The 13,062-nt window shown below is 39.6% G+C and overlaps 1 protein-coding gene across 1 annotated transcript in view; it reads right to left on the reverse strand.

The window, feature by feature from the left end:
• The window catches only part of SPAG17 (sperm associated antigen 17), a 99,569-nt gene that overhangs the window by 18,261 nt on the left and 68,246 nt on the right, over positions 1-13,062 (reverse strand). Inside the window, exons 27-35 of the mRNA XM_075034474.1 lie at positions 11,964-12,093; positions 10,150-10,370; positions 9,718-9,862; positions 8,406-8,560; positions 6,363-6,539; positions 4,064-4,191; positions 2,851-2,981; positions 997-1,124; positions 429-611 (exon numbers count right to left, since the gene is read on the reverse strand). Coding sequence (XP_074890575.1) covers positions 429-611; positions 997-1,124; positions 2,851-2,981; positions 4,064-4,191; positions 6,363-6,539; positions 8,406-8,560; positions 9,718-9,862; positions 10,150-10,370; positions 11,964-12,093 — 1,398 coding nt within the window. The remainder of the gene's footprint in view (positions 1-428; positions 612-996; positions 1,125-2,850; positions 2,982-4,063; positions 4,192-6,362; positions 6,540-8,405; positions 8,561-9,717; positions 9,863-10,149; positions 10,371-11,963; positions 12,094-13,062) is intronic.

The following is a 13,062-nucleotide window of genomic DNA, read 5'->3' on the forward strand; positions in this document are numbered from 1 at the left end:
GTGAGTGAGTCTCAGTGACCCCATCACCAAAGTAACTGTAGAATTATGGTGGGTTAGAAATTCTTGTACAACTTAAATTTTTAAGTTTTTAAGGCTTTGTGGAGGAAAACCCTAAGCAAAGCAAAAGCAAAGTAACAGATATCAATATTGACAGAAAAGAAACTATTTGTTAATGTACTATGTGTGATGTGTACTGGACTGGATCCCACATATTTGCACAGAAAAGTAGGTTCCACAAGAGATGAGTGAAAACAGTTGAGCTGCTTCAGAAATACACTTGTCTTAGAGCACCTGCCTACGTATGAAATATTGATTGTTCTTCAAAAGTAGCAGAATTTTTGTCTCAGGCATATACTGCAAATTCCTGTCACCCAATTTGTCTGTTCTCTATTGCTCACTGGAAGAATGAATAAATGTGATTGTACTACCTTAAGGGAAAGCTGCAGCTTTTCTCTTAGTTCATCACTGAGTGGCTCATATTGGAATAGCTGACGGATTTGCAGTTTATTAGGACATTTTCGCACAGGTACTGGCAAGCACGTCTGCTCTTTGGATCCAATGCAGAGACCTCTCCAATTACATGTTCTGACTGAGGGACCTGTGATCTTCCTCTGAACGTAGACAAGAACAAGAAAAAGAGCAAGAGGCTGCTTATATTACTGACGAAATGCAGGTATTGGCAATGTGTGTCTCAGCTGAAAAGCACATGCTCTCCTTATAGCATCACAGATCTAGACAGTAAAGTCAGTAGATTCTTGGGCATAATTTATCTATTCTAAAACTTCTTCATCTGGCAAGATGAACTCCCCTTAAAATTACCTTACTGAGAGTAAAAGAAGCCCAAGGTGACTACATGTTCCCTGACACAGCCCATCCCTTGCTTTGCCTGCTTAATAAACAGGACTTAACAATGTCACATTGTTTAGAGCTCCATTTCCCCCCCATGACAAACATCTATTGCTTAAGCAGCAAAGGACAATTTTGAAACAATTATACCTCAAGAGGAGAAAATGTGTCCCAGGTCCTTGACTGAAGATTTGGAGGAACAATACTCTCTGGTTCTTTCTTCATTACCCAGGGGGATTCTTCAGGCAAAGGGCGGAGGATAGTAATACTTAAAACACCTGGTTCAAAGACACATTTTGCTAAGAATCAGTTCAAATCCAAAAATGATGGACAAGTGTCTCAAACCTCCAGAAAAATATACTTACCTAAGTATAAAAAACCTTATTATCAAGTGGTAAAACTCCATGTGAAAATGCAATACTCATGGCTAGAAGTAATACTGGATCACTGAGGTGGTTATAGAATAGTTAGATGAGTTCGGATCACAGAGGTGATTATAGAATAGTTGGACAAGTTCAGATTACTCAGACCATGTTTAACAACAGGCTGCCTATGCTACTTGCTTGGAGTCTTGGGTAACAGCTCAGTTGTATAGTGTATGGAGTATCCCAAACAAGGACGAGCAGACCATTGACCCATGTATACTGAATACTAATCTCAGAAGTACATCATATTCAGAACATAGAATCATAGAATCATTTAGGTCGGAAAAGACCTTCAAGATCATGCATAATTCTTCACTGTATTTTATACTTCACAATCTGATCACTGGATGGATTCCATTAGAGATGATTTATTATCTCTTTTTATTGTTCTGATTAATTTTAATGTTCTTCAAAATTTTTTTTCCAACCCAAAAGTCTACTTAATCTACTATTATCTACGCCATAGGTGGCCTTCAAAATGGATATGACCACTGAGGTACTTTGTCAGAATGCTACAAAATTGTAGAACCTTGGTGTCAAGACAAATGGAGCCACTATTGAGAAAGGTAGAGTATGAAGTCTGGAAAAGCAGACGTGCTACTATTATAAATGACTGCTGGTTGTGAGCAGGTTTTCTTGACTGGGATTTTTACTGGGTATCTATCTTCTCCATCTTCCTGATCTTTCCACCTTCCCTATCTTTCTGTCTCCCTCAGTGCCCTTTCTCTTTTCCTCTTCCCGTGGCAAAATGATTTCATTTATTTTATACAATGGGGAACTGGTCATTATTGCAAACAGAAGCAGCATTTAAAAAATGTGCAAAACCTGGCAAGAGTAGTAGGTAGGAAAACTGCTCTCCATGCTTATGATATAAAACTTTGAGAAGAATGTCTTAGTACTTTATGACTTGAAGCAAACTATCCTTATCTTCCTGCCATATTCAGGGGAAATATACGTTCCTGTCTTTTTAAAGATATATTTATTTTCTTAGGATCTACCTATTAAGTCACGGTGTATTTTATAGAAACACAGTGTCTCCAACTAACTTTGCAATGATAACCAATCATTTCAGGATGTAACTTCCTGTATTGCTACTACGAGGTGGCTGGTGCCATGTACTACTGGCATCCCCTATTTCAGTCATATTTTTCCAGCTTCTTAATTACATATATTTATCCTTTCCAACAGACAAAGGCTCAACATCAGAGTATCATTGTCTTCATTGATAAACAGAGCTCTATGGTTAATGAAGACTGTGATACAGTCAATGTTTTTCGATGGTAAATACACAGAGAATCTATGCATTTGCAAATCACTTTTGTTTGCATGTCTGAGAGCAGATAAAGATATGCCAGTTGTTTGTTCACTTATCGCTTCACAGTGTCATTTCGTTAATTCTCTGCTTCCCAGAGTTTTCCAAAGGCTCCTTCTTGCCCATGCTTCACTGCCAGAAGTGTGGGTGCCTCTCTACATGGGGAAAAACATTTTCAAATTTCCTGTCCAAATAAGAACTTCAAAACTTCTGACTCCACCTATTTCTGTTGTTAGTTCATCGGAAAAGACATAAAGATTTTCCTACCTGGACGTTCTTGTACAGGATCCTGCAAGACAGCAGCAGCGGGATCACTACAGGCTTCGGCAAGATACCGGTGTACATCCCTGCTCCGCAGGAGCTCAGTTCCAGAACCATCCGCATAGACAATGAAGAACCTACAGAGCCAGACACACGCATGGGATTGTATCGGCTGTAGGAGGCAACGTGTTGGCAGCGGGGGTCTGCAGGGTGGCTGCTGTGAGGAGTGACCGGGGCTGCCCTGTGCTGGACACAGACGGTCCCAGCTGGCTCCAACAGACCCTCCACAGGGCACAGCTGAGCCCCACAGCCAAGATAGTGGTGCCCCAGGGAAAGTGTGTGTAAGAAAGGGCAAAATGCCACACAGGCAGTGACGAGTGAGGGATAAAGTATGAGAAACAGCCCTGCAGCCACCAAGGTCAGAGAAGGAGGAGGGGGAGGAGGTGGTCCTGGTGCCAGAGCAGAGATTCCCCTGCAGCCCGTGGAGAGGACCACGCCAGTGCAGGTGGATATTTCCTGAAGGAACCGCAGGCTGTGGAGAACCCACGCTGGAGCAGGTTTAACCAAAAGGACTGCAGCCCGTGGGAAGGACCCACGATAGAACATGGGAAAAGTGCAAGGAGGAAGGAGCAGCAGAGAGGAGCTGTTATGGACTGATGGCAACCTCCCATTCCCTGCGCGGCTGGGGTGGGGAGGAGGTAGAGGGGTCAGGAATGAGGCAGTGATGTTGAGCCTGAGAGGAAGAGGGGGTGGGGGAAGGTGTTTTAGTTTTTTGTCTTTGTTTCTCACCATCCAACTCTGTTTTAATTGGCAATAAATTAAATTAATTTTCCCCAAATTGAGTCTGTTTTGCCTGTGACGGTGATTGGAAAGTGATCTCCCTGTCTTTATCTTGACCCACGGCCTTTTGCATCTTATTTTCCCCCCTTGTCCTGTTAAGGAGGGGGAGTGAGAGAGCGGCTGGGTGGGTGTTTGGCAGGAGGCCGAGGTCAACCCACCACACTGATCAAATCCAATGGCTTTCAAATTGCATTCTTTTCCAGATGACAAAAATGAAAAAGTACTGTGATGATGTGGCAAGAAAAAGGAACTCCAAAACAACGACATCAAATGTGCAAATACAGAGTACTGAACAAAGGAAGCGCAAATCTACAAACCCTGTACAAATACAGTGTAGTGAAGAAAGAAAGCGTAAACCTATGAATCCAGTGCAGTTTACCTGGGGACATGCTCATCATAAGTGATAGGTTTGTTAACTTCTGGGAGTGCTGATGCCGAACTTCCGTCTTCCTTGTCATGAGAGCCAATGCTAGGAACACATACAGATGTGCTGCCATCCGCCATGACCTGTAATAGAAATTATATAAAATTACTTGAGTTACTTGATACGTTTAAAATAGTAATTTGCTGCTGAACTGTAATATAACAGCCCAATGAAAGAGACAGAAAAAACATATTTCAGGTTGAGCAACCTGGAATTCACAGGAAAAAGAAAAGAAGACCAAAACTGAAAAGGCAGTGAAAAAAAATCAAACCAAACATTTCTAGAAAGACATGCTGTATCATAAATGCTAATATCACATGCTGGTATTTAATAAATGCTCAAGGATTGTTAGCTGTCAAATGGGGCCATCCATGCTTACATTCCATCTTCAACATATATATCTGCAGGCATCAATAGGCAACTTCACACAAAAATACTCACTTGCTGGTCAAGCCAGGTAACTGTATACTCAGACAGGTACTGATGTACCTCTGTGAGGTATATATGTATCTATGTATATACACCTACACACAAATATATAAATAATTATATATATGTCTATACACTAAAATGTTAGTTAATAATTACATAGGACATACATATATACTCATATGAATGTGTGTATATATATGTGTATATACATACATGTGTGTATATATTCACCTATATAGAGGTATATAGGTGAATGTACGTATAAATATATACCCCTATATATACACACATTTATATACATGTTGACATATGAAAAGGTATAAATTATATATATATTTATCTATCCACCTACATACACCTGGTGTATGTATGTATAAATATATATACATCTATATACATATTGATATATGAAGAGACATGGATATAGATACAGATTATATATCTATCTACCTATATATATGTATAGATATATATATATAGGTATATATGGATAGAGGGGTCCCTTTTCAGGCATTTATTCACTTTAAAAATATGGTCTCAGATAATCTTACGATAATACTGAGTGAATTTCTACAGTATTTCCATCTCGTGATGATTAACTTACATGCCGTTGACATATGCACACAAGGTATAATAATGCCTCTAATTCTTAGTATAGTCAGTTGAAGGACAGTTGCCTTTGGAAGATACAGTTTAAACCAAAGTGATTCAAAGGGTGGTCCATGAACTGAATCTGCCACACCCAGTCCATGCCCATTTCACTCTAGTCTCAGGTGTGACTAGGACAGAGGAAAAACCAATGCTATTACACCTGTACCTGGTTGCCATCCCTACTAACCATTAATCTTGCCTTTCTTACTACACTGCCCCATATCCCCTGTGATCACTGCTCCCACAATACCTTCAACTGCCCCATGGTCACCTCAACCTGCTTCCCTTGTTCCCTACGTATCAGCTGAGAAAAAGCAGGACGTGCTGATTCCGATGCCAAGCAACTTCTGGGCTGCTTTGAATTGCACTGATTTTGTAGGAACTTGGTATCTTTGAAATTTCTACCCCTCTGTTGATCAGTTCAAAATTTGTTAGGGAAAGAGTGACAGATAGCATAGATTTATATAAGCACTGTTTCTTCAGCCTAGGAAATGAGGTTAAAAACTTTATTATAATGCGTATGTCCAGCAGAACCGCAGTGCTGTTTCACAGGAATCTGGGAAAATGGTAATGATTACAATTGCAACAATAGAAAGTATACTCTAAGGATGTCACACTTAGAATGTTTAATTAGAACCTTTAATTAGAAAATAGTATGTAGGTCACAGACACATCATGTTTCCTGAACTCAAAACTAAGTACTAACCTAGCTCAAAAATGTCTCTTAGGTGTGAAAGGAGCACAGCACAATCAGTATGACTTTAAAAGACTGAATCATTCCTTTTACAACAATATTTGCCTTACCAGACAGATTAGAGCATTTCCACGGACCTTCTGAAAAGCCAATATGCTCTCTCATTTTTAATCCTCATTTGCAGAGATGACTTTTTGCTATAAGACAAGTCATGCTAATTAAGGTAACTTCACAGGTGAGGTAAACTGTAGACCATGTGTTTTATTTCAACCTCTCTAAAAAGGGGGAAATACCAAAAAAGGGAAATGCATCACATCCTCAAGAACATTTCAGAGACCTGATTCAGGAGCTGTTTCTTCTGGCTAGCTAAGCTACTTTAAGAATAAGTACTACAAGGCTACAAGCTGACTTTGAGAGATGTTTATAAGATAAAAAGTACTTAAAATGCAGAAACTTGTTCCTTTCCATGTATTTTACCTTAAAAAGATTTCCTTCAGGATCCATCATCTCACAAACAGTGCTGGAAGTGTGTTTCATAATGTATCTCCCTGCTTGTTTCTCTTCTTTCTTGCTGATGAAATTGTAAACTTCATGGGTATAAACTGCTGAGCAATCTTCATCAATGAAAAGAGAGCCTGTCTTCTTGGGTAAAACCTATCACAGTAAGAAGGGAAAAGGTTCAGTCTTGAAAGGTGAAATCTTCAGTTTTAGAGGTACCATGAAAATGAACAATAGTTGCAAATCAAGAGGAGAGCTCTCAGACCTTTGCTACTGAATCATGCAGTTTTGAAGGACTAGAGGGAGAGAAAGAAGGAAGATGAGGTCCAGGAGTTAGGCTGATGTTAGTCTCTGCAATATTTTCTTTAACTTCAGGAAATTTAAGCTTGTGATTTAAATATACTATACAGTTTTGAGGAAGTATCATAGAATCGTAGAATATCTCAAGTTGGAAGGGACCCATAAGGATCATCGAGTCCAACTCCCTGCTCCTCTCAGGACTACCTAAAACTCAATGATATGACTAAAAGCATCATCCAGACACTCCTTGAACTCTGACAGGCTTGGTGCCATGACTACTTTCCTGGGGAGCCTGTTCCAGTAACCCATCACCCTCTCAGTGAAGAGCCTTTTCCTAACATTCAATCTGAACTTCCCCTGATGCAGCTTCATTCAATTTCCTCGTGTCCTATCGCTGGTCACCAGAAAGAGGACATCAGCACCTCCCCCTCCACCGTCCCCCTTCAGGAAGGTGTAAACTGTGATGAGGTCACCCCCCAACGATGAGGTCACCCCTCAGCCTTCTCTTCTCCAAGCTGAACAAACCAAGTCACCTCAGCTGCTCCTTGTAAGTCTTGCCCTCAAGACCTTGAACCATCTTGGTTGCCTTTCTCTGGACACACTCTAACAGTTTGATGTCCTTCTTATACTCAGGGCGCCCAAAACTGCACACAGAGCTCGAGGTGGGGCCGCACCAGTGCAGTGTAGAGTGGGACAATCACCTCCCTTGACCAGCTAGCGATGCTCTGCTTGATGCACCCCAGGACATGGTCCTTTTGGCTGCCAGGGCACACTGTTGCCTCATATTCAACTTGCCACCTACCCAACCCCCTATATCTCTCTCCACGGCACTGCTCCCCAGCCTCTTATCCCCCAATTTGTATGCATAACCAAGATTATCCCATCTCAGGTGGAGAATCCGGCACTTGCTCTTGTTAAATGTCATACAGTTGGTGATTGCCCAGCTGTCTAGTCTATCCAGATCTATCTGTGAGGCCTCTCTACCCTCAAGGGAGTCCACAGCTCCTCCTAGTTTAGTATCATCATCAAACTTAATGTACATTCGATTCCTGCGTCCAGATGATTTAATAGAAACATTAAAGAGCATTGGCCCTAAAATTGAGCCCTGGGGAACCCCACTGGTGACTGGCCGCCAGCCTGATGTAACCCCATTTACTATAACTCTTTGAGCCCAACTTGTCAGCCAGTTGCTCACTCAACATATTACGGACTTGTCTAGCTGTGTGCTGGACATTTGGTCCAGAAGGATACTGTGAGAGACAGTATCAAAAGCTTTGCTTAAAATAAAATCCCACATCTACTGGCTTCCCTTGGTCAACTAGATGGGTGACACTGTCATAAAAGGAAATTAAGTTAGTTAAGCAGGACTTTCCCCTTGTGAACCCATGCTAGCTATGACCAATGACTGTATTGTTTCTCAAGTGTTTTTCAGTAACTTCCAGAATAATCTTCTCTATAATTTTACCAGGCACTGAAGTGAGACTGACAGGCCTGTAGTTACCAGGGTCTTCCTTCTTGAATATTGGGACAACACTTCCCAGCTTCCAGTTGACTGGGACCTCTAATATCTAAATATTGGCAGAGTACAAAAGAGAAGGAATCATAGGAATTGTGAAGGCTATAAAGAAGGGAGTTAAAATAGTCAAGGTGAGAGACGCTGATGGCAGGGAACTTGGAACACAATGATACATTTCACTGTCACAAACTAAAAATATTTCCCACCTGATATGTTCCCTGTGGCTTTGCTATAATAGAAGTCCCATCTCCAAAGATGGTACAACAGGTACCGTCCTCACAATTTATTATAACAGTAGCAAACTCAGGATTCTCTACTTGCATACATTTCACCTTCCTTGTGATGGCTTCCGAGGGTTCATCTAAGAATTAATACAGAACAACTAGGCAGGAGCACATGAACCATGGAAAAGTCTTAGGATTCAATTTGCCTTTTCTCTCATAAGGCTGGACCTTTATCTCCTCAGTAAAAGACCCTCAGATTTCATAACATCCTTTATCACATGATTTTATGTTAGGTGAACAATATGCAACATTCAAATTTTTGGACTGTGCACTGAATATAGGAAAATCCAACAGCAAAAAAAAAAGTCTGTAACCATCTGTAGCTGGTGTGGTCAGGAGAGTACTCTCTAATTTATCAAGTACAGTACTAACCATAATGATCTGGATATTTGTAACATACAAGTTGGACCACTGAAATTTTTTAGGCCTGTGATACAAGCTCTAAGATGTGAAGAAATTCCTTTTCAGCAGCAGAAGTCAGGGAAAACAAATCAAACCGGTATGTTAATCTGGTTATGTTAATCTGTATGTTAATTGCCTTCCCACTGAATAGGCAGACCAGTTCAAGGTCATTGTTTTGATTTTTAAAACCCTAGACAGAGGTGTTCCACAACCAGAACTTTCTACTGTGTTTGAACACAACAGTCCTGACACCCACACAGTAAATATATACTTCATGTTAATAACAGAACTTAGCCAGCAACTGAACTAAGCATACAGAATATACTGCCAGCCAGAAGAAACACAGATGACCATTAGCCCCACTTGTTTCAGGTGAATATAGTTTCACTTCTACTAGGTGTGGCATTTTCCATGGCCACATTCAATCAAATTTTGAATACATCTAAGGCTGGTGAGTCCATGGCCTCTCTGGGGAATATGAGGATGCCCTGGTCCTTATACCCTATTTGGTTAAGACTCAAGTCAGCTTGCTTGTTGTATCAGAGTAGGTGGAGAGCAGGCAACGAACATACTAGAACTCAGGCACTTGTGGTCTCATTGCGAAGATGGGTCATGTAAGTTTATACATGGAAAGAAGGAAATTTGCCTGTTTGCTACAATGTAATTTTTGCCCTGAATACTGAATAAAAAAAGACAGAGCAGACAAACTAAGCCTAGACTGCACTAGTGGATTTATTGTCTAGGCTATTGGTATGAGCCTTCTTTAGCATATTTTGACAATTATCTGCTTCACAAGATATAGCAGAGATAAGTGCTCCCCTTTTGATTTTACCTGTTTCCTCACTATCCTCTGGTACAAAAAGTTCTTCACAGTTTTGATAAAAAGTCGTGATCCTAGTACCATCAGCATGATCTACTACTCTGCTGCCATCCAGCTTCTCAACAATTATCACTTCATCGTCTCGTACAGTCATAACCTGAAAGAATGAAGGAATACTCCTTTATATTAGCTCTGTGATATTGTAACAGCAACAACAGTAAAACAAGGCATTATGTACTGAAACTCTAAAGACTACTGCAACTTGATCTACCAGAGACCGAGGATGGGCATTTTCTTCAAAATCTAAACCTTTTATATTAGTAACAGTGTAATAAGACAACCTGTAGGATATATGTTCAAAGAACAAATCCTACAACTTATACAATGCCAGTCCTGTCTCTTAGCTTAGTAAACAGTGCTATAGTAACACAAAAATAGTAATACCGTTCCATCAGCTGGGTCGGTTGCCTGATAGATTAAGACTGGTTTCAGATCCATTCTCTTTCCTCCCTCCGTGCCCACTTGAATGCCTGATGGAGTAGTTGTTATCCAGGTTCCTGCCAGCTTCTCCTTAGGTTGCTCAGAATTAACCAGACCCTGCACAGTATTTTCAAAGAACTCATCCTTGTTTGGGTGTGATACACTGTTTCTGTCACTGCCTTTCCCTGCAGAAACAAAAATTTCTATATCAGACTTGGTATTCTCTAAAGCAAAAGGCAAAATCAAGAAAGTGAAGAGTTTCTGTGAGTATTGCTTTTGACAGAATTGAAAGAAGAACTATTTATCAGGCTGGAGGACAATTACAAGTGCTGTTACTCAAGGCATGCCCTTGAACTAATCTTATTTAATGTGTTCATTAATGACACAGAAAAAGTAAACAGCATGCTAATGACACCTGATTATGACAAGACTTTGGAAGGGACTATCAATGAACAAGAAAACCTGAATGGATCACAGAAAAAAGGCATCCAAAACTGCCCCACGAGCCTGAAGATTGAAGTAATATGATGATACACCCTATTAGAATGAAATTTAATGCAAAAAGGAATAAAAATAATTTATGCTTCAGACAAGTTTCCAACAGTAGAAGAAAAGACAGACCTGAATACCAGTTACCAGTGTGAAAATACGGTGACAAAAAGGCAAACACAATCCTATGGTATATCAGAAGAAAAGGATGGCGATTCAGTTGTGAAAGGGAATTGGAGAGATCTTATTAAGAATGTGATAGAGAACTCTGGTCTCCCATATTCAAGAAAAGGAACTTAGACTAAAAGTATACAAAAGACAACAGCATAGTTCAGAGAGAAGCCTAAAAGGCTTACAGCATATACATTCTGGGGGGAGGTGGGGGGAGAAAAAAAAGCCAGAGAGAGATGAAACTTTTCACTGTAAATTTGTCAAGACTATGGCAGTAGAGAGAAAAAGTCGGGGGGGCGGGGGGAAGTGATCATAAATAAAGGATAAGGAATGAAGCATATACACTGGCCACAGATACTGAGACTGAAAATTAGAAGCTGGTTTGTCAGGGAAGTTCTCAAATATCCTTCCACTTATCCTAAGGAATATCCTCAGAACAAAGACTGTGCTTGAAAGTCTCTTTTTAAGAGACTTTTCTCTTTGGCAGCAATTTTTATTCACATACATCCATTAAATTATACGTTAATATTATGACAAGTCATAATTATTCTTTGGACTAAGGAGCACTGACAGTGGTCTCGGACTACACTCTGAGGTATTAGGTAAACTGTTATTTGGTTCTTTCTCAGCCAAACACAATAACGTGAGAATGGTTATATTGGGACAGACCACAAGTCCATACAACCAATTAATAATGACCAATAGTAGGTGCCTTGGAATACATACAACGAGAAAGAAAAATACAGTAAGTCCTTTGCGAGAGAAGCATTTCTCAATACCAAGACTAAAAACTGTGTAACACATAAGTAAGGATTTGACACTACTGTAGCTACAAGGATTTCTTTTAAAATACTTTGTGTTGAATCGCTCTGATACTGATGTAGTTCTTACCCACCCTTATACTTATTACAGTCCTAGCATGTTAGAGGAAAAATAAAACTGGAGTAGGAGAGAAATGATTTGATATGAAGGTAACAAATTAGTAGTGTGCAGCAGCTGAGTACAGATAAAATTGCATTTTCACACTAGCAGAATTTTCAGACTAAAGAAATATGCCCTTTGTTAAGTATCATCATCCCTGCTAACTTTAAATGTGTCCAAAACACTGGAAATGTTACCTTTCTTAGTGCTGGTCTCAGGTGAAGGCTCCGATTCTGGTAACAGTTGCATGTTATCTAGAATTGTAGGTGGTGGTAGGACAGGGCCAGAATCAGGACTCCTACTCACTGTGCCATCAGCAAACAGAATCTACAGCAATCAAGGACATACTAGAGGTTAAAAATCACTTCAACTACCAATAGAAAGTCTCAAAAGAATGTGTTGCAAATGCAATAGTCACTAGAATATTGTGGGTGATGGGGGTGGAGTAAAAGACTCTCAGAATGAATATAAGAAATAAAGAAGCTATCTCAAAAAGAAAGGACTGCTAATTGCTGCAGTTGACATATATAATTAATGGGGACTCTATTTAGTAACAAATAGGCATTATAAAAGTAAACAGTAAAGATTATTCTTTGACTATTTAAGTGGTCAAAGGTTGATGTTTTTTTTTGTTGCACTGGTAATGCATTTGTATCACCATATTGATCTGTATTCAGGTATTCCACATGTCTAGGATTGCTGTTAATTTTTTAGCTATCAAGACAGCTAACAAAAAGAAGTCATGGTTATTTATCTTATTATAGCTGGTTTCTGAGATCTATTGTCCATTACACTCAACTCTTAATACGCATGTTCCCTGTGTGGCAGGGAACACTCATCCCTGAATTCATTTACAGTACAGATATTCTAGGGAAAAGATGGTACAACGTGGAAAACAAATGGACAACATATAGAAACATCTCAAGAGTTACAGTTACTGTAAGGTAATTAACAATTTATTCTTTTTTGAATGCTTATCTATATGCAATATATTCTTGATGAGTCACAAACATTGAGTTAATATAAAGAAGGATGCACTCATAAAGTGCTTATACAAAGACTACGGTACAATCATGGTAGGCACATTAAGATCTATATTCTTCTGTCAGGAAAAAGTATGTTGAGAATATATAGACATAGAGCAGCTAGCTCCTTTGCATATTTCTGAAATGGATAAGTTTCTCAGAAATCCTGGCTAAATAGTTTAAGATCTAATGTAATCAATGAATGTAAAGAACTTGTACTAGGAGTTGTGGTCCACTTAGAAGAAAAACTTGAGGAAATAAGGAATTATTT

This window comes from Buteo buteo, chromosome 8 (genome assembly GCF_964188355.1).
Source record: "Buteo buteo chromosome 8, bButBut1.hap1.1, whole genome shotgun sequence".
In the NCBI taxonomy this organism is placed as follows: Eukaryota; Metazoa; Chordata; class Aves; order Accipitriformes; family Accipitridae; genus Buteo; species Buteo buteo.